General features: G+C 45.7%; 3 protein-coding genes across 3 annotated transcripts; 2 read left to right on the top strand and 1 right to left on the bottom strand.

Moving 5' to 3' along the window:
- The first annotated feature begins 1,748 nt into the window (after nt 1–1,748).
- LOC117844980 (uncharacterized) lies at nt 1,749–5,569 on the top strand. Its single transcript, XM_034725850.2, has 12 exons — nt 1,749–2,073; nt 2,176–2,263; nt 2,545–2,644; nt 2,734–2,807; nt 2,899–2,967; nt 3,095–3,172; nt 3,438–3,562; nt 3,984–4,056; nt 4,296–4,354; nt 4,436–4,813; nt 4,909–5,011; nt 5,100–5,569. The coding sequence occupies exons 1-12, from the start codon at nt 1,988–1,990 to the stop codon at nt 5,307–5,309; spliced, it is 1,443 nt and encodes a 480-aa protein (XP_034581741.1). The 5' UTR covers nt 1,749–1,987; the 3' UTR covers nt 5,310–5,569.
- Nucleotides 5,570–5,742: 173 nt separating this feature from the next.
- LOC117844981 (uncharacterized) lies at nt 5,743–8,459 on the top strand. Its single transcript, XM_034725851.2, has 5 exons — nt 5,743–6,091; nt 6,433–6,507; nt 7,373–7,512; nt 7,649–7,786; nt 7,890–8,459. Exons 1-5 carry the CDS (start codon nt 5,848–5,850, stop codon nt 8,109–8,111), a joined length of 819 nt encoding a protein of 272 aa, XP_034581742.1. The 5' UTR covers nt 5,743–5,847; the 3' UTR covers nt 8,112–8,459.
- Nucleotides 8,460–22,451: 13,992 nt separating this feature from the next.
- Nucleotides 22,452–23,045, bottom strand: LOC117841941 (SKP1-like protein 1). The gene has a single exon (XM_034722264.2). It carries the CDS (start codon nt 23,043–23,045, stop codon nt 22,452–22,454), a length of 594 nt encoding a protein of 197 aa, XP_034578155.1.
- Between the last annotated feature and the right edge of the window lie 1,593 nt (nt 23,046–24,638).

Raw genomic sequence — 24,638 nt, 5'->3', positions numbered from 1 at the left:
AAATTATCTCTTGCAAGCAAACCAACCCCGTCTTGGCCTCCCGGGCTCCCAGGCCCAAATCCGCGCCTGGCAGGCCCGGCAGTCCGGCCCAAGTTTTTTCGAAGCGGGGTTGAAGGTTTCGATCCGGTCTCCACTCTCCAGTAGGCGCGGGAGAAGCGGAGCCCGCTGTGGGCCCGCCTTGCAACGACAGATCAGCCCGCCTTGTTGCGGCCGGTTTTGCGCCGGACTCCGGTCCTTTTCACGCGCATATATATATTTATATATATCGACCGCCCACGACGACGAGTCCACGACCACAAGCAGTTATCCACCCTCACCAATCGACGACTCGACGTTATGGAACGACAACCGCATGCGACGGGGGGTGCAAATGGCGGACTGCCATGTGAGTGGGAGCAGATCTTGATCCTCTTTCTAAGGGGATCGAGGTGGATTGGGGGTAATGGGAGTGATTTGGAAGTTATTTAATTCTTCACAATCCCCTTCAACCCTTTTCAATTCTTTTCAAACTGAACAAGCCCTTGATGTTAATGGTAATACTAAGAGGCATGGAGACGTGAAGGATGTCGAGTCCGGTATGACACGTGAAAGCACCGCATGTCATAATAGTGGAGGCAACGGTGTAAACTTCAATGGTGATACCGGATGTCAAGATCATGTTATTGATGTAGCACCTCAAGATGATGCCGATCCCAAGATTATTGTGTTGTATGCACTCACCCTTTAGAGTGGGTGGCTATCGGGTGGTGTGGCCACCGTGTTGTCTGTCGCAAGTGCATGGTGCGCATTCGCTTCTTCCATCGTAACAAACGTTGTTGCATCTGTAGAACCCGTTGCCCAAAAGTCATAGTCGCTAAGAGAGACGCCATCACTGATATCCTATCGACCTTGCTTCTGTTTGCACTCGGAGAGGGATGTATTGGGACACTCTGGTACCACAGGCTCACGGCGGCCTACTACGAGGACGAAAAAGAGTACAATGCAGTAAGAGTTGCATGTGAAGGAATACTATCCCCATTCTTTTGTCCCTGTGTACGTACTGTATTCTATTGTCAAGATCTTCCATACTATAATAAGTGTGTCTTAGCTAGAGCTTTTCGTACTTATATTATTCACTATGGATTTTCCAGTACTGGTTCATATGTTTTTTTGTTTTTTTCTTTACCGTGGGAGTAGTTTTTGGCATTGCTTCTACGGCTGGAACCAAGCACATGTCAACGCAAGTGAGAGCCTATACACTTAGCATCTGCGTTGCAATGTTGATTGCTACCACTATTTGGTCTGTGATCAAGTGCAACCAAGATCCTCTCGAGCAGGAATTTTTTCATCATATTGAGAAACAGGAACGCAATTTGCAATTTGTTCTTAGTACACTGGCTTGCTATGCGTGTTTAGTAATGTTTTAGTTCATTCGTTCAGCTTAGTTTGTATCTTATACCACAAATACCACTCTGTTAAAAAAAAGATGCATTCATACAAATATCTTTAGTATCTTTCTTTAAAAGTATCTTTCTTTCATCATGGTTATGTTTGCGAATGTTGGATTTACTCGTGCTGATGGATGCAAAAGAGAAGGTTGGCACCTCCTGAAGTTCGATCTGTACGTTACCCTACTGCTGGATGCATTCTGTTCGGACTTCGGACTCGTTATGGGCTTGAGAAGAACTCGTACTACACGGCCCAATTCTCCGTCCAAATTCGCAAGACGAAAAAAGTCCTTGCCGTCGCCGTATTCTCGCTGCGCCCCCTCTGGGTTTTCCTCCCACGCTGGAAAATCATCTCTTGCACGCAAACCAACCCCGTCTTGGCCTCCGGGGCTCCCGGCGCGACGGCACGGCGACGTCAACGACGGCAAGCAACCACCACGCCTGGCCGCCGCCGGTGATCTAGCATGCTCCGGAGCCGACAACAGATAGGCATACGCCCATAGCCAAACCGTCCCCTCCCCTCCCCTCCCCTCCCCTCCCGCCGAATCGGCGCCAAGAGGATGGCGTCCCGGCGGGGCAGCAGCAGTTGCGCGCTCTGCGAGGGATCCAACCTCCCCTCCTGCTGCACCGCGTGCGTCAACGCAAGGTAGGGGTCGGCTCCTCCCCGAAATTCGGCTAAAGTCTTCGTCTTTCCGGCGGAATTTCTCATGCTCCTACCGTTGTTGGATTTGGGTTGGGTTTTCCGCAGGCTGGTCGAGTACCACGCGAGGCTGCGCATGATGAGGAGCCTCCGCGACTCCCTCCAAGCCCGCATCGCCGCGCGCCTCGAGGCCAAGGTTGGTTTCCCTCGCCTCCCCTGACATCCCCTCTCCAATTCGGTAACCAATTATGAGTCTCGACTGGCACTTTCCGCTTGGAGTCTATATCATTTAGTTAGAGTTTACAGCATAGGGGCAAATAGCTTGTTGAGTCAGTATGAGTATAAACCTGAACCCAGATATGATCTGCCCCAAATAACTATGGCTGAACACTGAATTGCTGTGGCATTTTTTGTTTTCGTTGGGAAATTTGTGCTGAAAGATTATAGTTGTCCCTTGTTTGGGTGTTTTCTTGACAGAGCAAAGTGGATGAGCAGAGGATCTGGAGAGTGAGCAAAACTCAGGATATCATGGAGTTGAGGGATCGGCTCACTGAGTTGAAGGGAAAAACTGCAATAGGTAGGTCAATCTCTTCTGCACTGATAGATTCTGTTAGTTGTTGCTGGTGGGTTAGTGATGCTGAGCTCTGCTTCTTGCTGTTTTTGCAGAGAAGACCAAAGTCCAGCAGTCATCGAGTGATCTCAAGGCACAAACGGCATCGCTGAATTTGGCTTTTGTTACGGTATATATATTTATATCTCAGTTTTTATTTAAAGCAAACTCAAACACAAATATCTTGCTGACCCTGCATACATCTTGCTTCTTGCCGTCAGCTGAAAAAGAGGCGAGCTGACGCAGTGACGATGCACACCAATGCCATGAAAGTCGCACAGATGAATCTCGTGAGTATATATGCACCATCTTTTCTTGTTTGGTCCACATAGCAAGACTTCCATGTTATCCATCAGCTTTGTTATATCTATGTTCATTATACCATTGAATTGAAATAGCTGTTCTCAATGTTGGCAGATGGCAACCACCTCCGAGCGCCTGAAAATGCAATCAAAATCTGTAAAGCAACTTTGCAGACTGTTCCCAATGCGACGAGTAAGTTTATATGTGTATATATGCTCTCGAGATCCTTTGTTGATAACCTAGCATGGCAAGATTCACTTTTGACCCCATTCGGAGCATGCAGTTTTTTTTGGTAGATTTATGTTTTTTTCCTTTTCATTCCCGCTTGTGGATTCCATATTTCACTATAGGAAATGAGGGGTTTCTTATGAATACTTTGTGATATTCAATCTGGATTGTTCAATTATTCATTCATGCTTACATAACGATTTATACCATACATTTTCTCAATGTGTAGGTTATTAAAGAGGGAGAAAAGAAAGAAGACTACACTGGTCCATATGATTCGATATGCGGGGCTCATCTTCCTCGTGGTCTTGATCCACATTCTGTTCCATCAGAAGAGCTATCAGCTGCTTTGGGGTTATACTTCTCTCTGGCTCCTACAAACTATTGTCCTAATGATGACATTCCCTCATTCAGTTTTATAGTTAATTGGAATGTTTTGCTCTTAATAGTTGGAATGACTTGATGAACAGATGTTCTTGTAGGCATTATTATGTGAGCTTCTAAATAACACCTTTATGCATGCTTGCTTCCAAACCTTCACAGTGCTGTCTGGACCATAGAAAAATGTTATCAATTTTCATTAGTTTGTATGGAAATGGAATTCATGGCAAGAGAGTATATGTGGAAACCGGTAGCCCTCCTTGTTATCAACAGCCATTTAAGAAGTTGAAATCTTAGGTTTTTGGGTTGTAGAGATTATTTACTGTAACGCATTCCAAAAAAATTTCTGATATTGGCTTAGAACTAGTGAAACTTAAGTTCCATATTGTTTCAGGTACATGCTACATTTCATCAATATTGCAGTTCGTATCCTATCTGCACCTGCCCTTCATGTATCAGGCTTTAAGGTAAGATCCAATTCACTGCCTGAATCATGCATTGGAGTAATTGCAATACCAGATTAGGAAACATCAATTGCTTAGTCCTGTCAGTTTAATAGTACGTATCTTCACCTATCCTTTTTATGTAAATAGTGTGCATGTGTATTCTGCAAGTTGTACTTGTTTAGATGTGTTGTGCATGAGTAGCACTTTGAAGGCTACCAGGTTAGTTCATTGGCTAACATATTTGTAACGTGATGTATTAGGGTTCATGCTCACAAATTTGGCAGCGAAGTTCTTACTGGAGTACACGACAGTCCCAGAGGTACTTATCTAGTAAAAGCAGCAGCTCTCTATCATGAACATATAAGACCTTTACTAACATGACATTTTTCCTTCTTTTCAGCAAAGTTTACCCACTTTTCATACCTAGGAAAAATGTATGCACAGGTGGTGAGGAAAGTTCATTGACAGAAAGTGGTTCGGCTAACTTTGGTGTCGACTCTATCGATTCTGTCAAGAAACACTCTTTTGATTCGAAGAGAAGCAATAGCTTCAACTTTTCTGGTGGATCTTCCCACTCCATGGAAAGGCATCAATATTTGCAAAGAGGAATATCACTATTAAAGACAAGTGTTACTGCCATTACTACCTACTATTATAACTCACTGGGCTTGGATGTGCCATCCAATCTTTCTACTTTTGAGGCGTTTGCAAAGTTGCTCCATATGTTATCATCGTCAAAGGCCCTTCGAGCTGCTCTTGAATCGAACATTGCTTCAAGGTAGCGTATGCTGTTTCATAGTAATGCATTCTGTGATCCCATATCCTTGGTTGTCAAAAGGGGGTAAAAAAACTGACTATGTCTGCTGCTTCCAGGTCAGAGAAGCAAGCACAGCAGCTAAACAAATCTATTTGGAAGGCAAGCTCGGCCATATCATCTGACAGCAGTTTTATGGACAGCATTCACACAGCCATCATGGTAAATTCCTAGTTTGCTCTTACTGTCTTACGTACATTTTTGCATGTAAACTTCAATTTGATTTTGATAGTATCTGTCTTCTTATCAGCCAAGCACTCTGGATAACCTCCTTCTGAACTCAAATGAGAGCTTCTTGTACACCGGTAAGCTGGTGAAGCACGGTGGCGTGCCAGACAACATCTTGGATAGCTGGGATCTGGTGGAGCGTGAGGTCCTACCGCCACCGCCCTCGGACGTTGAAAATGTCGCGCAGTGGGAGAGAGCCATGTATGCTGATGGTGGTACCAAAAAGAAATGACTTATATTTACAACTCTCTGAAGACCAAACTGATACAACACTGCAAGAGCTTCAGTTAGATATGTGCACCTGACCAGGTTCGGGTTCAGTACTGAACGAAGCTCACCGTGTGGCTGAGTCATTCACACTGTAGACTGCAGAAGGGCATTGTAGGATAGGGTTGATCTGCTGAATATGTACATGTTCATCCCTGTAAATTGTAAATATAAGTTTATATCGTTTATTACAAAGGTAATAAAATGCCTGATTGTTGGTTGATATTTCTTCCTGCAAGTGCAAAGCAATTCTTTTACATATGCTGCAAGAATGCATCGGTGCAACCAACACATGAACAGAAAAGAAGTGAAATTCAGTAACATTTTGTGGAGGCCAGAAAAGTAGCCTTATTTTATTTGAGAAGAGAAGTGATCCACGTGTCACCATCAGGAGGCCTTCCCTCCATTCGACCACAAACCCGCGGACCTCCGGCCTAGCCTGCACGGCTCCGCCTCTTCCTCCTCCACGCCCAAACCCTAAGCTTCCCCCCACCTCGCCGGCGATGAACAGCCTCCGAGCCATCTCCTCCCTCCTCCACATCTACTCCTCGTCCACCGCCGCGGGACGAAGCGCCAGGCGGCTGGGTTTCGTGCCGGCGCTCGGCGGGAGCTTCCGGGTCCCATCGAGTCCGGGGCCGCCCGCGTTCGTGCTCGACGAGGTCGCGAGGGCGGCCGGCGGGGCGCGGAGGAGGGCTTCCACGCGCGCGGCGAGCTGGGATTCGGAGAAGTCGCCGTACGAGACGCTTGGTACGACGCTATGCTGTCGTCTGTGAGCGCGATAGGTAGAGTACGGGTTCGGAATTAGGATTTGTGTCTGGGCGTTTGCTGCGTTGAAGCTTGGGATCTACTTGTTTTGTTGTTCATGTGAGGCTGATCAACCCATCTGTCAACGGCTTTGGTCCAGTACTCCAGCGGGGCTTCGCCTGATCAGAAATTGGGAATTGATTGCCAATGTTCGATCATTTGCTCTTACCGTACTCTGCTGTGCCCCTGTTTTGTGGTTTGAGATGTCCTGTTACCTGTGTATCATCAACTTCGAATTCAAGCCGAGGCTAATGTGTGCTCTCTGTGTGGCATGGGGTTTGAAGAGTTGGGCAGGGATGCAGACGAGGAGACCATAAAGACAGCGTACAGAAGATTGGCCAAGTTCTATCACCCTGATGGTCAGTTTATCCACCTTTCTCTATTTCTCCTATACAGCACCTCTCCTCACTGCATTCCAGGCGTTATTTGATTTAGTTGGTGTTTCCTGACCTGAAATTCACATGCTCCTACAAACATGATGGATGACTGCCACTCTGTTATCTGATTGTGTTATGTTTATCACTGACCTGTTTATCTGCCCCCAACACAGTTTATGCACAACGCATCATTGTCAATGCTACAAAATTGTGCACTGTAACTACTGCTTCACAGTATTCGACCCTCATTTGAAATATTAAATTAAATTAGAAAATCTTGTTATCCGTGAGTTTATATATTGTGGATTCACCAGTAAAGCATCAATTGCTTATGCACTGCAAAGAGCAGATCACAAATATTATTTTTCCTTGAAGATTTATGTATTCCTGTCTTATAGCATAATCCAGTATTTAGCCGATTCTCCATGCATAAATATGTGGCATTGCAAATGAATTTTCTTATCCTGAGCAGTAGTTGTATAGTTTGTGTGTATATCTAGCACCGCAGTGGTAGTGCATCAGAGTTTCTCGCCTTGTGGTGGATTAATGATCAGATTCTTCCATTCATGTTTTAACCTACATAAATACCTTAAGTATCTTGTTAAAGCCTACTGCCTGGAGAATATGCACTAGTATATAAACTGAAGACTAATCAAAATACACCTGTCAAGTGAAGTCTGTGGCTAGCTGTGGTTTACCGACAGCTAAACCAATCAATTAGGGGCAGGAATTAGTGTCATAGGAATATAGGTGCAGCTACCTTTTTGTGGATTGATGCTATTTCTCACACAGAAGTGAATAAAAAATATCTTCGTTTATTCCATCTGATTATGCCATTCCATTACAGTTTATGATGGCAAGGGAACCCTTGAGGAAGGGGAAACTGCTGAAGCCCGGTTCATCAAAATCCAAGCAGCATATGAGCTGTTGATTGATGATGAAAGGAGAAGAGCATATGATAGAGAGCATCATGTGAATCCAATGAAGGTCTGAATTTCCTTGCCTCACTTATTTATCATTTCGCGTTCGAGAAAAATTTTCTTTGTGTTCGAGAAGAAAATATACCATGTTGTTTGAAAGTGGCATTCCTGCTGTTCTGAAAACCGTCCTCTCTTTGAACCAGGCTTCTCAAGCATGGATGGAGTGGGTAATGAAGAAGCGAAAAGCTTTCGACCAACGTGGTGACATGGCTGTGGCTGCCTGGGCTGAGCAGCAGCAACGCGAAATGACACTACGAGCACGGCGTCTCTCACGCTCAAAGGTGACACTACAACATTACACTGATCCTCTGTGCCATCAAACATCCTGGTACCCTGATGCTCTTTATTTCTATCTGAATCCGCGGCTTAAAATACTGAATACAGGTTGATCCCGAGGAGGAAAGGAAACTATTTGCCAAGGAGAAGAAGGCATCTATGGAATTCTACAGCACAACTCTAAAGAGACATACCCTCGTCTTGCGGAAGAGGGATATTATGCGCAAGAAGGCGGAGGAAGAGAGGAACAACGAGATCAGTAGACTTCTAGCGGCGGAAGGGCTTGAGCTGGATACAGATGAAGATGAGGACAAAACCTTTTTGGGGTAAACGCTTTTGATACTTACCCCTAATTTGTTGTCTTCCTCCATTCCAGCAATAGTTGAAGATCCAGCGACAACGACACAAGGTGGAACTAAGCTCATGGGAAACCCTGGAGTCTGGAGATGTACATGGAGAAATATTGTGTCAGAATATAATCCTCAAGTTTAGTATTACCTGGGGAGTTGGAAGGAAAGGTAAATGAAGTAAAATCCTCCAGGTGGTAGGCTGTAGTATGATTGAAGCAAAGCTGCGGTATTGCGCCTCTAATCGATGACACTGTACTGTATATACACCAAAGTAGTCTGTTCTACTGGAAATCAATACCATAATCAACCATGCATGCCTTTTGCTGTTTCTGCTCGTCTGCTCCTGTGCGATACTAGTTACTTTGCATGCCATACGATAATTGCTTGATCCCTAGGATTTTTTTTAGAACGTTGACTAGTTCTTGGCACTTGCAATTGCTTGATCCTCAGGAAGTTTTTAGAACATCGATGAGTTCTCAAGCATCATGTGGACGGTCACTGGAATCACAAGATCGCAGAAGTTACGCACCCAAGGTAAAACAAAAGCAGCAAAATGTGATGCTTGACGACGGGCCATGGGGGTGCCGTCGTAGTCGAACCACGAGGAACAACGATCTGCTTCCCCTCGCGGCGAGCACCGACCCGGGTCCGTCTGGCAGAGGTAGCGGCCATCGATTTCAGCCGAGGGTTTTTGGATGTACGGCTCCGCGGGCACGCAACCCTCGGCTGCTGTTTTCTCTTTCCGCGCATTTTCTTTACCACGCGCCATGAGCTCCGTCCAGCGTCCCACAGACCCATTTTCTTTATTTTTGTTGAATTCTCTTTTGCTGGCAAATCATTTGGGACCGTTGGGTGAGGGGGAGTAAAATTGGGTGGGAAATTTGACGGTAAAAGCTAGTTTCAATGGAAAAATATATATACTTATATACAAAAATTACTCAGAAAAGCATTCAAGCTAACAAAAAATGTATATCCAAGTTGTTATATATAACTTTGTCCCTTCTCTCTCTTTCATAAAGTACTGATCTCAATTCTTGCTCGACCTGGGTATGGGCAGCATATCCTGTCATTTCAAATTCGCCCTGCAAATTACGAAAAGTGGGAATAGAGTTAGAAGGCAGTAGTTGTATATAATATATGAAAAAATAGTCATGTAAAGTTATATCCATAAGTTTGACATACCCAATAACTTATGCACATAAATATATATAAAAAATCACTTGCCTAACTTAATGAAATAATCAAAATTTATCCCCATACCTTATGCACAAAATATATAAAACAATTCTCTCAGTTTAACTTATTGACGTCAACAGAATTTATCACTTATGCACACAAAAAAAACATCATGCTGAGTCTTTCCACAATGGTTTGCCTTCCTGGGCAGTGTTTTACAAACCTAAATACCAACTGAAACATTCCCAAGCATTATACTCCCTACAGTAACACCTCAAACAGAAGTAACCTGGGCAAAGAATACAGAAAAGGGTGTAATTTTCAGTTAAGAATATTATCACAATGTAACATGGAGGGCTTGCTGTGAGAACTGAATGTATTTAAGAATCGTGGTTGCATAAAAACAGGTGAGCACTGAAAGGTGCACCATGACATTCATATCCATTCTTGGTGTAATAAGAACTGATAAAGAAGATCAAGAATTGGACACTGAACGACCAGGGAACCATACCACTACTGCTTGTTACTTGTTAGGTGTGAAATTTGGGACATACTTCAAAATGTAATTCACTCAGTGATCACAGGACTAGACATATCTCGATCCCAATCTCATATCTGGTTTCGCTTGTTGAAAATTCATGAAAACTTTGGCTGCACGGCTGCAGAAAGGAAGACGGCATCTGTAATTCATATGAGATATAACATAAACGAGCAGAAATTCAGAATTTTCAATCAAGGAAGTGTTTGCACAGCTTGTCCCCATCTTCACAAATCCACGCTCCTCACCAGAGCTAACATGGCAGTTCGAGGCTGGGAGTTCTCGCGCTCACCAGCCACGTCGAGATCTAGGAGCTGGGAATCCGCATGGTGATGAGGCTAGAGTTCGAGGCTGAAAGCACGCGAGAATCACCAGAGGTCCAAATCCACGCAAACGCAAAGCACGCATAAGCCGAAGACACAACCTAACAATTAAGGATGTTATAATTGCGTGCTAGAGTTCGAGGCTGGCTGGATACCTGCGGGTAGAAGGGCGGCCGGTTCTTGCGGGGCGACGCGGGTCGAGGAGCGGAGCCGACCGCAGCCAACGCGGCTGGAGCTTCTCTTGGTTGGTGACCAGCGACGTGAGCGCGACAAAGCCGCTGGAGCTGTGTCTGTGAGTGGACGGAGGCTCGCGTGGGATGCGTCATGGCGGATGTAGCGGAGGTCGCCGGCGCCGGTACGACCTCGCCGGCTGCCGTTTAGACGGCGGACGATCCCGGATATTTGCAAAACGCCCCCCAAATTTGGATCGCGATTATGTATCGCGATCCAAATATTTGCAATACAACCCCTGAATTGGATCGATAGTTGCAAATAGGCCCTATTTTTGCCAGAATTTCTCATATAACTCCCTGGCTCAATCGGCTCTGCCGCGGTCGCGCCCGACGGCCGCCGTCCTCACCGCTTCCGGCGGAAGCGCAGAGCCCCATCCAACCTACCAATCCCCCGGCGCAATCCCTTGCACCAACGCCAAGAGGCTCCTCATTCATCTGTTCTGGCATCTACGACCAAACGCCGGAGGTACTCGGCGGCCCCGGCGCCATTCGCAGCTTGGTCCGTACCTCGCCGTCGTATCGTCCCGTGCCGCAGAAGGGCTGGACATGGTGGTTGGGATGCGTTGGTGACCTACCTTTAATCTTCTGCTCTCTTCGATGCCTCTCTGTTATCACCTCAGACGCACGAAGTTTGTACCTGAAATTAGCAAGACCAGTTGACCACTGCTGCTAATCTGCCTGTCAATACGCACGCGTGCATACCAACTTCAAGTCTCACTTGTAATCTGCTTTAGTCTGGCAGTCGAGGCTGAAAAGGAAACTGGCCAAAAATGCAGTCCAAGCACATCAAGGCCTGAGTTGTATTCACGGATCGAGTTAATCAAGAATGATCGTGAAAGAGGGAAATGGCAGATATGAATAAGCTGAACTTCAGAGAAGTTCACCTGAATTAGACAGATAGCACCGAACTCTAAATACCATCCTTTTTTTACTCCCTCCATCCTAAATTACTATTCGTTTTTGGCTTTTCTAGATACATAGCAACTATATCTAGATACATAGCAAAAGTGATGCATCTAGAAAAATCAAAACGAATAATAATTTGGAATGGAAGGAGTAGCACACTAGCACTTGGACCCAAACTTGCACCTCCACGTCCCTAAATTGGGCTCAAGTTGGGGTGTCCAACAGCTGCAGGGACGCGATGGCTACGGTGCAGGCAGGACGGCGTGTGTACCGGCACATGCCACATGAGGCGGAGATGATGGTGGGAATGCGGCGTCCTCGGTTCAGGAGAAGGATGCCACGATAGTACGAGACACGAGCTGCTGAACGCCTGAATGGCGCACACCCTCAGGAGAAATTGTGCCGTCGTCGGCGCAAGCGAGAGGGCAGTGCTTTGGGCGACGACAACTCGTTGGCGCTCGGGCAAACCGTGGGATGGCTAGAGGAGCTAGCTCTCGCGACGACTGAGCACTGGACGACGAATGCGACCGCGGCGGCACGGCTCCACCATGGGGAACGCCGAACGCATGTGCTCGACTGCTCGTGCCAATGCAGCGTTGCGTCGATGTCTGTGAACGATTTTCAGATGGAGAGAACTCCATATACTGTATGTGAGGCGTGTATGTGAGGCGCCGGAGATCGGGGGGCACGTGTGATCGTCTCCGTCCGCCGGCGGTTCACCACCAGCCGTAACGACAAAATTTGAAGTAAAAAAAAAAGACAAAGACTCGCGGGAGAATTTTGTTTTTTAAAGAAGAAAAACAAAGATATGACCATACAATGTCATCCCCTACAAAAACAATGACCAGGCATGGCACGATTATTTTTGGCCTGCTATACAACCCCCGGTGTTCTTTTTCTCCTTTGAAGAAAATCTTCCACTGAATTTTTTACACTAATTATGTTTTTCTACAGAAAAAAAACCTGATTTCTACGAGCATCTCCATGAAAGTTGAAAATTTTACCGGTTCCTTTTTGACGTGACCAGCCAATCACTCCATGGTGTTCTCCCAACTCCACACAAAAAGAAGATTTGAAAAGAAAGCAGGCTTTTGTGCTCCAAGGTGTGCCTTTGTTTGTCTCATTAGGCAGGCTTGGGCAGGGGTGGTAGAGTCTGTTTGCTTGGGGAAGAAGGAGACTAAAAGTAAAAGATACCCATTTTCCAGTTTTTGTGCAGCAATGGCAATTGGCAGTTTAGCACAAGCTGTGCCAGTGTGCCTGTGCTTCACCAACTATACTGAAAAGGCAGCTGTAACCTGTTACCTGTAAAAGCAAATGGCAAAACAGGGAAGGGGAAGCCGGAAGCCCCTTCATGGTCTGATGGTCTCCACCACCTGACACAGTGTGTTTTAAGACCGTGGTCTCTGTTTTTTTTTTCTCGCAAAAAAGAGCAAGCTTTCGCCCACCGAGTCTCAGCTTCCTTTTTTTCACTTCAAATTTCGACGTTACGGCAATAACGGCTTTGGTGGTGAGCGGTGAGCCGCCGGCGGACGGAGAGGAACGCACGTGCCCACCGCCGCCACCGGTCTCCGGCTGGACTCGCGTCCAGCACATGGAGTATGAATTGCTCGCTTTGCCAGCTGCTGGGCACAGCGCCAGGCAAAAGAGCACGCCTGCGGCGTTGCGTGACAGGCCGGCTGACCGCCTGACCACCAGATCACGCAGCTGCCAGCCCTGCCGCATCCTGCACACATTTGTAATGTAATGTAAGGATCGGCTACGAAGATGACTCACACATTTCTCCCAGTGAATCAAGGCATACACGATGCACATAGTCTGCTATGCATACTGTTTTTTACACTGCAATGCAAGATGGTGTACATACATTTGTAAATTTTAGCTTGAAAATCGTCGTACCATACCACAGGCCTCGCACATGTGGATTTTACTTTGTGCTCCTACACGCGCAATGAGCTTCTCTGCTCCACTTGGCAAGAAGGTTAGCAGGTGCAGGCCTCAGATGACCGCCGTCACCGGCTACCAAGCACAGAACGGGCGCGCGCAGCTCTCTTGCATCGCTGAGCAACGAAGCTCAGGTAGTAGCTCTGATGGGAGCACACGGCGAGATGTCCATGCACTCTTTGGTCAGCTCTACGGGAAGCATTGCAGCTGCAGTTCAACAAGTTCCAAGTCTCCAAATGCAACTGCACACTTCGTTGCCATGCCTTGCTTGCTTCCGTCCCTTCGTCCTGGACAGTCGCGCGCTCTCTTGCATCTAGCCAGGGCAACGTTCGGACACTCGTGCACTTGTGGCAGCTAGACGCCAAGGAACTGGTTCCGGTTGTTTGGTGGCCACGCATGGTAAGAGATGGTGCGTGCCCACTGCCCAGTCGCGATGGCTAGTTACGGCATGCCATCCCGTGGCTTGCCCGAGCGCCACCGAGTTCCCGTCGTCCAAGCACTGCCCTCTCTTCGTACCACGATGGTTACAATTCTGATCTGACGATGACGACGCATACGCAATAATGGTGAGGCGTCATGCCATCGTTGTGAGCAGAGAGGAGAGGAGGATGTGCCGTTCAGCAGCCCGTGTCTCGTGGCGTCCTTCTTATGAACCAACGGCCACCCCTGCCCGGTTTGCTCGTCGCACAGTGGGGGTGGTGGTTCGAGGACGCGAAACGGAGCGCAAGGACGTTTCGCTTAATAATTGCATAATTAAACAAAGCATTTCACTTAAGTATTTTGAATATTTTCACGAATGAGGCTCTTTTATTAAAATTCCTACACAAATTCTTCTCCAAAGTTGATCTACCTTGGGTACACTTGATATGGGATAAGTTGTACAGCAATGGTTCCCTTCCGGGCGTCCAGAATAAGGGCTCCTTCTGGTGGAAGGATATAGTCAAGCTGTTACATAAATACAAAGGAATTGCGTCTGCTAGGATTGCGGATGGAAGCACTGTTCTGCTATGGTAAGACTCCTGGAATGATCACTTCCAGCCATCTGAGCTCCCCCACCTCTTTTCTTTCGCCAGAAGCAAAGACATTACGTATTATAAAGCGATAAACACGGCAGATCTCAATTTGTTGTTCCACTTGCCTTTATCCATAGAGGCCCATTCGGAACTCCTTATGCTCCAGGAGTTAACTCATAATCTGGTCTCTCAGAGTGAAACAGATCTTTGGACTTATATCTGGGGGTCATCAACCTTCTCGGTTAGTAAAGCATACAAAGCTTTAACAGGACAAAGGGAAACACACCCAATCCATCGTTGGCTATGGAAATCGAAATGTCAGAAAAAGCACAAAGCTTTCTTCTGGCTTCTGATAATAGACAAACTAAACACAAAAGATATTCTACAGAGAAGGGGGATGCATCTGGACTCCAGCGTCTGTGAAATGTGCATCCTCCAAAAGAGGGAGACGGCCACGCATCTCTTCCTGAGATGCAACTTCGCAAAAGCTTTGGAGTTCGATTGGGATTTCTTTTGTATCCACAAGATCGTCAGTTCACATTTTTAATCAGATTAGAAGACATCTGAACGCTTCCTTCTTCATGGAAATCATTATCCTCATGTCTTGAAGTATTTGGACAACAAGGAATGACTGGACCTTCAACAATGTGGATCCGTCGATTACAGGAACTCGATCCAAATTTCAATCTGAAATTTCGTTGGTAGCTTCGAACAGAATGAACCCTGCTTTAGGCCAGGAATGTTTAGATTGGATTCGCTCCCTCTAATTTTCCTCTTTGTTGTTTGTTTCTTTTATTTCCCTCTTTGTTTTTTTGTGCTGTTTGCTTTATAACCTTTTCAGATCTTCATTTTAATATATTTCAGTAGAGCCCCTCCTGTTACATTCAAAAAAAAATATTTTCACGATTCCAAATGACCAAAATAACTTTCACAAAAGGCTTATGTTTACACTAACTCTTATGTTTACCATTCTGGTTATTACTCAGTGCATTTTAAGATTGCAATTGACAATCTTGGGAGGAAAATATTCCACACGTAAAACTTTGTAGTTTTACCCTTCAGCTAATAAATCACGTCTCTTTGCAATTAAATTGGGCATTGGAATTTATGTGTTTAATTATTATAAATGGGTCTAACCCAATTAAAGTAAGGCTGTACCATAAATGAAGAAGGTAATGGTCTTGCAGCCGGGTGGTGGAGCTATGTTTAGGCCAAGAGGTATAAGGGAAACTTATTAGACACTTCAGAAAATATCTCTCGTGTAATTCCCAGTTCTTTTGCATTTGATAGAAAAAAACTATCTCCAACTCAAGTTGCTTATGCGTGCTATTCTCTTACTCAACTTCTTTACAAAGACCCCTTTAAACATCAGACCTTAGACCATCTTAGCAAAAAAAAATTGTCACACTAGAATACCAATTCATAATAAATATCTTTCACTGGTTGTGTGGGTACGCACCTTGATGTTTGAGAGCATATCTACCGGCAATGTAGGTCTATAATTGGCCAAATCATGATGTGCTATAGAAGCATAGTGTGTAAGGCAATCTAGCGGCAATATAGGTCTATAATAGGCCAGGTTACCTCAAGAAAACCAAGGGCCACTATAAGCATGATGAGCTATATAAGCATACAGTGTATGGTTAGACTGCCATAGATTATTCGCATAAATCAAGTATTAGCGAGTAATGAAAAATGTCAATATCAAAATAGAGAGTTTTTTTTTTCATGTTTTAAGCACTCGCAAATATAAATACCATCTAAATGCTCACAAAATTGAAGGACCCAAACATGAGCCATATTGGCATTCACTAAACTCTATACTTACGATAAATACACTAGGATGATACAAAATATATAAGTTTTGATGTAACATTTGTGATCATAGAAAATCTAAGCATGACCCGTGCATAAATGCTCAAAAACTTGTGTAAATCATAATCCGTATGTTCACTTCTACTACTGTTGTAGCTGTCGCTGCACAGCCAAGCAGCACAGCTGATCGGTTGCACAATTTGAGCATGTGGTTGCACACTTTCACACAACCACTGTCCAAACTTTGAATTCAAATTCAAATATGCAAACTCACTTTTCAAATTCAAAGTGGACTCAGTCCACACTGCAAGCACAACTCCTCAGCAAGGCAAATTTGTGTTATGAGAGTCAAGAGAGAATGGCAGCAAGACACAGATTTTGTTTCTGGGATTTGTATACTGCAACACTCATTACCTGCCTCATTGTCTCTCTATCGTGATAGTCAGTTTTCCATGTATCATAAACTGAATGAGTTGTTTTTTAATTACGTGCAGCTAACCAATACTGATTTGGGTTGCGCAGTTCCTGTCCCTGGCATTGTGCTACTGATTTGGGCATAGAATGCGGAAGTGCAGAGTTGGTTTCCGAAAAAAGATTTCGCAAATTAATCTAAATGGAAGCTACATAAGATCAGCAGAGTAACCTATATCTACCTTTCTTTACTCATGGAACCAAACAAACCGAAAGTGGGTACACAGAATAGAAAAGAGAAAAGAGAAAAAAGAAAAAAGACCCAAAGAGATCAGAGGATCAGGCAGGACCCTGGCTGCTTCTCTGATCGGCTGCTTCCAGCAAAAAGGACAGATTTTGTGTGCCTGCCCTCTCTTCAGTCTTCATCACCAAGTCTCCCAGTCTTGTGCTGCCACCACACTACAGCCTAATTCATTCGGCTCTCGTGCTCCTCGAACTACATTGAGTTCAGTCAAACAATGGGAAGTATTCTGAAACTTATTCGGGAATAGCACTCCACTCCCTGATTATATATGCTCTGCATCTTTCAGTTCAGTAGTTCTTGGTGCATGATTTAGCAACAAGTCAATAATTGGGGAAATATGTGTTCCATTATGCTTGTTTGCCGTTGTTTTCAGAAATTTTTTTGTGATGTATCTACCTATAAGATTTTAATAACAAAATGGCCTGAAATAAGTGACAACTTACTCTGCATCCTCTTTATCTTTGTATGATTGTATTTGATTCACAGTGAACTGTTTCTTTTCTCTCCTTTTCATTTCGGCATCATGTACTCTTAACAGCTGCGAGGAGCAAGTCATCCACATAGAACACTTTCAACTTGATGGCCCACGTGCACAGCTGCAGTGAGTATATCTTGTCAAGAGACAAAGGTAAAACGTGCCAGAATGACTGTTTTTCAATTTTCCCCGTTGTTCTTTCTGGAAAAATTAAAAAAGAAGAAAGAAATGGCCACGCGTAGTAACAGTAGGCCACAAAAATCTCGAGGACCCTACAAAATCCCAATTAGGCCTGAAAATGGTGCTCGTTTCCCCCGTTCGGGCCACACCAGTGTCATCGGAGCTTAGTTGCTACAGAACCAGTCAAGAGAGAAGCAAGGCCACAGACCGTTTCACCTATACCACTCGGTTATAAAGTAATAGCCTCTCCACCCACCTAGCCCTTGGTCATCTGAGTTTCCGACGCGAGCGCCAACAGAGAGCCGACGCTTGCGCTTCCTTTGCTAGCAGCGAGAGCCAACGGAGAGCCAACAATGAATTAAGTCCAGATTGCCGCCGCCGCCGCCATCGCCTTCGCCGGCGGTGCCCCAACCGCAGACGTCGAGGCCGCCGCCCAACAGGCCGCCGACGCCGTCGCCGCCGGAACCGCAGGCGATGCCACCGTCAACGGAGCTCTTACCACCGCACGAAATTTAGCCGCTAAGCAACTCGGTAAGCTGCTGGTTCAAATGGGATCCTGATTTGGTTGCTTGTTCTTTCTGTTGCTCCTCTTGATTTGGGGTTTTTTTTGCCTCTGATTTGTTGTTCATCTTGTTTGGGGTTTTGCCTCCCTGTAAACTCTTTCTCCATGTGTTTTTGCAGTTCGGGAGCAGTTCTCGCTCGGCGTAGCTCAGGTAATTACTCGCTGTTCTTTCAAAGTTTCTTGACTTGGTGGGGTTTTCTTCGAAAACGGTCCTGAATCTTGTTCTTTTCTAGGCCAAGGCTATTCTCAATCCTCAGGTCATGCTCATGCTCATGCTATACCCATGTATGATCGCCTTCACCCTAGCTGCCCGCTACACAAAGTACGGTCTGCTCATACCCACCCCCAACGTGCCCGGCGCCACCCCTCCCTCCCCGACCTCGCCCGTGCCCGGGATGAGTGGCTGACCACTTCACAGGAAGCCCTTTGGTTCACCGGAATATGTTTTGGCGCCGTCAGTCTGATCCACATTTTCTTAGTGGTTTACATAACCCTCAAGGGCCCTCGTGAGTCGCCTAGGATGTCGCGTGTCTTTGCTTGGTTTGCCCCAATGACGTTCTGGTTTGGTACCTGTGCTTATTTCTTTGTGTTCACAATCTTGGCAAGGTAAGTTACTGCTGCAGATACTCTTCTTTGTGTTCACAATCTTAGGGGGTCTTTGTTCTAGTGAATAATGATCTGTCTATGTAGATATGGAGTTGCCTGGCAGGAGTGGGTGCTTTTCGGAGCATTTGCATTGGGGCTGTTTTTTGTCACTGCAGTTCTCATTTGTGTAAGTTATTCTTTCAAAAAAAGGTTCTCATATTGTGATGAAATTGGTTGTCATTACCGTCTAATTGTCGATTTTGGTTGATTTTCAGGTGGCCGTTTCGCTGGCGAAGGTGGTAGACGCTCCTCCTGCTCAAGTGCCCGTGGAAGGAGGGCCAGGCCAGGGGAATCAGTAGGCAGGAAGGTGAAGGGTGAACAAGATGGAATCGTGATGTAGTAGCTGTAGTTCCTCAGTGTTATCGGTGAACAAGAAGATGAATGACATCCTGAATAAGTAGCAGTAGTTGAGTTGGTTGATGTTCTTTTGAGAGTAGTCAGATATAGCAGTGAGTGTCCGTGGAAGGAGAGCCATGCCGGGGGAATCAGTAGGCAGGAAGGTTAACAATAGGAGTATTGTGGTGATGGTTTTGGCATGTCGATCATACAAGCAAGCCTTGCTTCTGTCTTAACTGGTTCTGTAGCAACTAAGCTCTTAATCATCAGCAGGGGTGTAATGGATAGGGATCTAGTCTTGTCATTATTTTTTAGCACAAGTCATGCAAACTTGGTTCAGTTATTAATTGAACTTGGGGGAAAGCATTCCAAACCCAGAATATGTTCTGTATTCTTCAGAAGATGAATGGAGAGCAAGCCAAAACTTGTGTCAACTACTACACTTTCTTTGTTTTTTTTTGTCCTGGATGAAGTCTTCTACTACACTTGATCAAGGTGTTCTGGCAAGTAGTGATGATCTGCTTGCGTGGGCTGCATATATAATTATTCTGAAATGTATGTCATGAATGTTGGGATGGCAGGTGCTCACCCCAGAAGCCCAATCCACCACCATTCTTTGGTGGCTGTCGGCAAGGAAACGTGTTGACAAATCGTCTAGAAGAAGGTTGGATTCTCGCTTCGCGCTGACATCCTGGCGACTTTGGAATGAAAGTATTGACATGATCTTCAGAACTGGGATCCGTGAAGAACTGGGATGGTGGTGCAACGCCGGACTAGTCGCAAATGTTCACAATGGCTAATGAACATAGACTGAACTTTGATGGGGTGCTGCTCGCCCTTGTACTCTTTTTCTTTAGCTCTTTCTTTCTTGCATGCTGGTGGGATCGCAAACTTGTGCCCAGGTGATAGCCAGCTCGCTGTAATTCGGTACTGTGTTTCGTTTTGGGTCGCTTCCCCTTCTCTTAATGAAATACGTGCGTTGCACGTTCTCAAAAAAAAATGTCATGAATGTTCAGTGCAATTCAATTTGTTTAGGCTGGTTGCATGCTTGCAGCTTACTATATCTCTGCATTGGTCGGCTTGCATGAAGATGAAGTGAACATTTTATTCTAAGTTGGATGCACTCATTGAACGGTTGCCATGTGTTTGCCTCTGAAAAATTCTGGTACTAATTGTGACATGTGTCCGGCAGTTATACGGCACGTCGTCTTAGCTTTCTCCAAAAGATATGGTGTAACAAACTCTTAAATCTTACTTCTCACCAGGATGCAAATTTTGGTCATAGCAAGGCAAGGTAACTTGTTATAGGAGTTCTGCGGTGAATGCCATGGGAAGTTATTCTGTTATGACATTGTGTTATTTTTTGCATTGTTTTGTGACACTGTCTCCTATTTTTTTCGGCCAACACCCAACTGTGGGAGGCAAGGGTTCAGTTCGCATCATTTTCTTGCCCTGATCTAATTTTTGATGACAAGTCTTAACACGTTTATTATAGCAATTGCCTGCATGTCATTCTGTGAACTTACTCTGACGAGGGACAGAGGCCATGCCAAGCCATGTCCTGAGGAATCCAGGTGACAGCAGCCAAGCCGTTGAGTTGACACGACTGTCACATATGCTCAGTACATGATTACAAATGGTGGTAATCATGCTACCACCATTTGCATGTACTGAGCATATGTGACAAGCACTCAGCTCATGCAAGCTGATAAGAGAGCTAGACTAAATAGTAGACACCTTTGATCAAGACAGTACTAGAACATATGCAATAGCCAACAGAGAGATAGCAGTTCAGGCGACTGATCAGAAGTAGCAGGCAAGTCAAAACTTCCACCACACATTCGATTCTGTTCTTCGACAGGAGGAAATGAAAAGGCTCTGTAGAGTCCATCTGAACCTATCGATCCGAGATAATGCGAGTACGAAGCAACCACTAGGACATTAGTCAGAAAGGAGGCAGTAGAACTGAACCGCTAGATAGGCGCATCCAGCGAGATGTTGGCGCAGCAATGTCTTCGAATCACAAGTTTTAATGACTGCAGGCAGTATTATTTATCCAAAAACAGCAAACACTCAGTTCTCATGTGATACTAATACACTTCCTCCTAGCATGTAGGTTTAGCCACTGCTTATGTAATGTTTATCTTTCGAGATGACGATTTGCTCACCGCAAATATCAGTCATACAATATGAATTCAAAAGGGTGGAAAATAGGAGAAGAAACTGTATGTTTCTGTATCCAAAACATAGAAGAAAGAGGACTGAATTAGTTGTGTCCTTCTGCATGGAATTGTTGTAACCAGTTACCCATCTTACTATGACAAAATTATGCTAAACAGCACAATGGAGCACATTTTTGTAGTATCGTGACTTGTTGCCAACTCATGCACTGAAATACGCAGAACTTATTCAGGGAATGAAGTGCTATTCCCTTGTTCATTTAACACTGGAAGCCAAAGCAGTATGAAGCTGAATTATACTCAAACTTAAGAGCAAGATAAGATCATATCCATTACATGGTTATAATTAAGGTAAGATTTAGTTCCACAGAAACTTTAGTTGCAAAAAAATTAGAGAGAACCTTATCTTTTACACTACCAAGTTGGTACCAGAATGCTAGAGACAGGCATCGATCAACCTTCCTATTATTCAACTGAGAACAAACACAACATTCAATTTAGGACAGAATGTCCATGCACAACAGATCACCATAGAGATAAGAGTGATCATGCAGTCATGCTACATCGTACAACCAAGTGGGTAAAGATTTGAACACACAAGGCATGCATTTCAGTATCTTATATTAGCTTCATGCAAGCAGAGCAAGGGTACTGGCTAGAACACCTTGTTCAATTCCAAAATGCAACTCATTGGACATAAATGGAATAATTCATGAGTTAAACCAGAAGGCACAGGCACATCAGAATAAGTCATCCCACCCACTCACTTCATGCAGGCAGTTCAAAATATTCAAGCAACTTCATACAAGCAGAGGTGCAGAGGTTCAGCAGTGATCTACAAGCAACGGTATGGAACTGGAAAACACATGCCATGCGTTTCGGGAATAAATAATCATCACGTAACGCAAGCAGATCAACAGAGATGGTGACCAGAACACAACCGATTCAATGGTAGTAGAACAAAATGGGACAGAGATAGAACAATTTCATGAGATAATCGGAAATGACAGGCAAACCAGGATGTGACTCATTCGCTTCAGGCAAGCAGTCTAAACCTTCCACCCACACATCGATTCTGTTCTTCGACAGCACGGAATGACAGTGCTAACCAAGTGCATGGACCGATCGAGTTGATCTGAACCTATCGTTGCAAGAGCAACCACTACACGATGGGCGTGAAAGGACGCAGTAGAACACGGCACGCGCTAGGCCGGCAGATCGATATCGCGAGATGTAGCAAATGTTAGAGCAACACGAAGTGGGTTACTGGGTTCGAAGGTTCCTACTCGTCGAAGGCCCAGGCGTACTGCTGGCGCAACTCCTCCTCGTCCTCCGGGGTGAGGTCGTTGACGATGTTGAAGGTGTCGCGGATCTGCTGGGTGGTCTTGCCCTTGATCATGTCGGCGGCCCTCTGGCAGATGACGGCCTGGAGCCCCTCGATTTGGAGGTAGTCGGCGGCGAGGAGGAGGTCGTAAAGGGCGTCGAGGGAGAGGAGGTCGAGGAACTCGCGGTCCCAAGCCTTCATGTCGTCGGACGCCGCGGTGTCGACGCTGCTGCTGCTGCTGCTTCCGCCGGCGGCCGCGGCGGTGGGATCGGAGTCGGAATTGGTGGCGGCCGCGGCGGCGCCGGGGTCAGCGTGCTTGTTGCAGTACTCGAGCACCGTGTCCAGGGTGCTGGCCTCGACGTTGGGGAGGGGGACGTCGCCGTCGGCGCAGCCATCTTCGATCGAGCGGCTGATGAGGCCTGACAGGCTCGCCACCGCCTTCTTCACGCGGCGCACCACCCCGTCCGAGCTCTTCAGGGTGATGATCTCCCTCGCATCCGCCGCTCCCTTCTCCGCCTCCATCGCCCCCTTCTTCTCTCCCTCCGCCGCCATGGCGCTGTCGCTCGCTCAACGACGAAACCCTCTCGCTTCGGTAGGCGCTCTCGCGGTGAGTTGGTGGGGTGGGCACGGCCGGAATGATCGAGTCGGCGGCGGCGGTGGCGCCGCTTTATACCCGCGAAACCGCGCTTCACGGGCTGGGGTCGGGGCGAGCCTGCGAGGCTGCGAGGCGTGGCGTGGCGTGGCGTGGCTGCCTGGCTGGCACCAGCCAATCGATTTCGAAAAGAAATTCCGTGCATTTCTTCATTTCGAAAAGGGTAAAGCAAATCCTCCATCTCTTCGAACGCTAGAAGGGGGTGGGTCCCGCGGTCCAACTGCTGGGCCCAACCGAAACGAGCTCCATTTTATGAGTGCTGGGCTTCTATAGGCCCAGTTGCCGAAACGAAGGGGCAGGTTAATTAACAAGGAAGTGATTTTCGCCTTTTTCATTTTCTTGGGGAGAAGTTAGCTACATGAATTATTGGCATCTTTTTTTCGCGTCGTTTGGTTAGATATACAAAATACAACAATGTACTGCAGTTGTGTCAACTCAACGGCTTGGCTGCTGTCACTCGTCAGAATGAGTTCACATTATCACATAATGGCAATGCAGACAACCTTTTCTCTTGACTCTATGTAGGCAATTGCTATACGCCTATACTGAACGTGTTAAGACTTGTCATCAAAAGTTAGGTCAGGGCAAGAAAATGATGCTAACTGGACCCTTGCCTCCGACAGCTGGGTGTTGGCCGAAAAAAATAGGAGACAACGTCACAAAACAATGCCAAAAATAACACAATGTCATAACAGAATAACTTCCCATGGCATTCACTGCAGAACTTCTATAAGAAGTTACCTTGCTTTGCTATGACAAAATTATGCTCAAAACAACACAAATTTTTACCAGCACACATGTTTCAGGTCATCACCATTTTTTGCCAACTCATGTACTGAAGAACGCAGAACACATTCTGGGACTGAGCTGATGTTCCGCTGTTTAAGTTCACACGTGAAACCAAGCAGCAAGCATAGTCGAAGTATACTCTAGCATATGATAGGTAAAATTCGCATCCTGGTGAGAAGTAAGATTTAAGAGTTTCTTGCAAGCATATCTTTTGGAAAAAGCTAAGACTACGTGCCTGTATAACCGCCGGACACATGCCACACAATCAGTACCAGAATTTTTCAGAGAAAGACAGATGGCAACCTTTCTATGTTTAACCGAGTGCATCCAAACGAAGATAGTATCTAACATAGAATGAAATGTTCATTTCATCTTCATGCAAGCCGACCAATGCAGAGATAGAGCAAGCATGCAACCAGCCTACACAAATTGAATTGCACTGAACATTCATGACATACATTTCAGAATTATATATGCAGCCTACGCGAGCAGATCATCACTTCTTGTCAGAACACCTTGATCAAGTGTAGTAGTAGTAGACTTCCTCTAGGACAAAAAAAAAGAAAGAAAGGGGTCGGTAATGCATATAACAGAATACAACATGGCAGGTCGCAATCAGTGTCAAGTGTCAACCCACATGATGGCTATACATGTATACAAGAAAACAAAACAAACAGAGAAGTTCTCATGTCATGCTGCATTTG

The sequence above is a fragment of the Setaria viridis genome, chromosome 2, assembly GCF_005286985.2.
Source record: "Setaria viridis chromosome 2, Setaria_viridis_v4.0, whole genome shotgun sequence".
Lineage (NCBI taxonomy): Eukaryota > Viridiplantae > Streptophyta > Magnoliopsida > Poales > Poaceae > Setaria > Setaria viridis.
Note: the sequence above shows the minus strand (reverse complement) of the source record. Positions and strands in the feature narration are given on the sequence as shown.

Excerpts from the sequence above, each read along its gene's own strand:
- LOC117844980 (XM_034725850.2), top strand. The coding sequence starts at position 1,988 with ATGGCGTCCCGGCGGGGCAGCAGCAGTTGCGCGCTCTGCGAGGGATCC. Across the intron at positions 2,645-2,733 it reads GAAGGGAAAAACTGCAATAG|AGAAGACCAAAGTCCAGCAG; the intron begins GTAGGTCAATCT and ends CTGTTTTTGCAG. Across the intron at positions 4,814-4,908 it reads GAATCGAACATTGCTTCAAG|GTCAGAGAAGCAAGCACAGC; the intron begins GTAGCGTATGCT and ends TGCTGCTTCCAG.
- LOC117844981 (XM_034725851.2), top strand. The coding sequence starts at position 5,848 with ATGAACAGCCTCCGAGCCATCTCCTCCCTCCTCCACATCTACTCCTCG. Across the intron at positions 7,513-7,648 it reads ATCATGTGAATCCAATGAAG|GCTTCTCAAGCATGGATGGA; the intron begins GTCTGAATTTCC and ends TCTTTGAACCAG. Across the intron at positions 7,787-7,889 it reads GGCGTCTCTCACGCTCAAAG|GTTGATCCCGAGGAGGAAAG; the intron begins GTGACACTACAA and ends TACTGAATACAG.
- LOC117841941 (XM_034722264.2), bottom strand. The coding sequence starts at position 23,045 with ATGGCGGCGGAGGGAGAGAAGAAGGGGGCGATGGAGGCGGAGAAGGGA.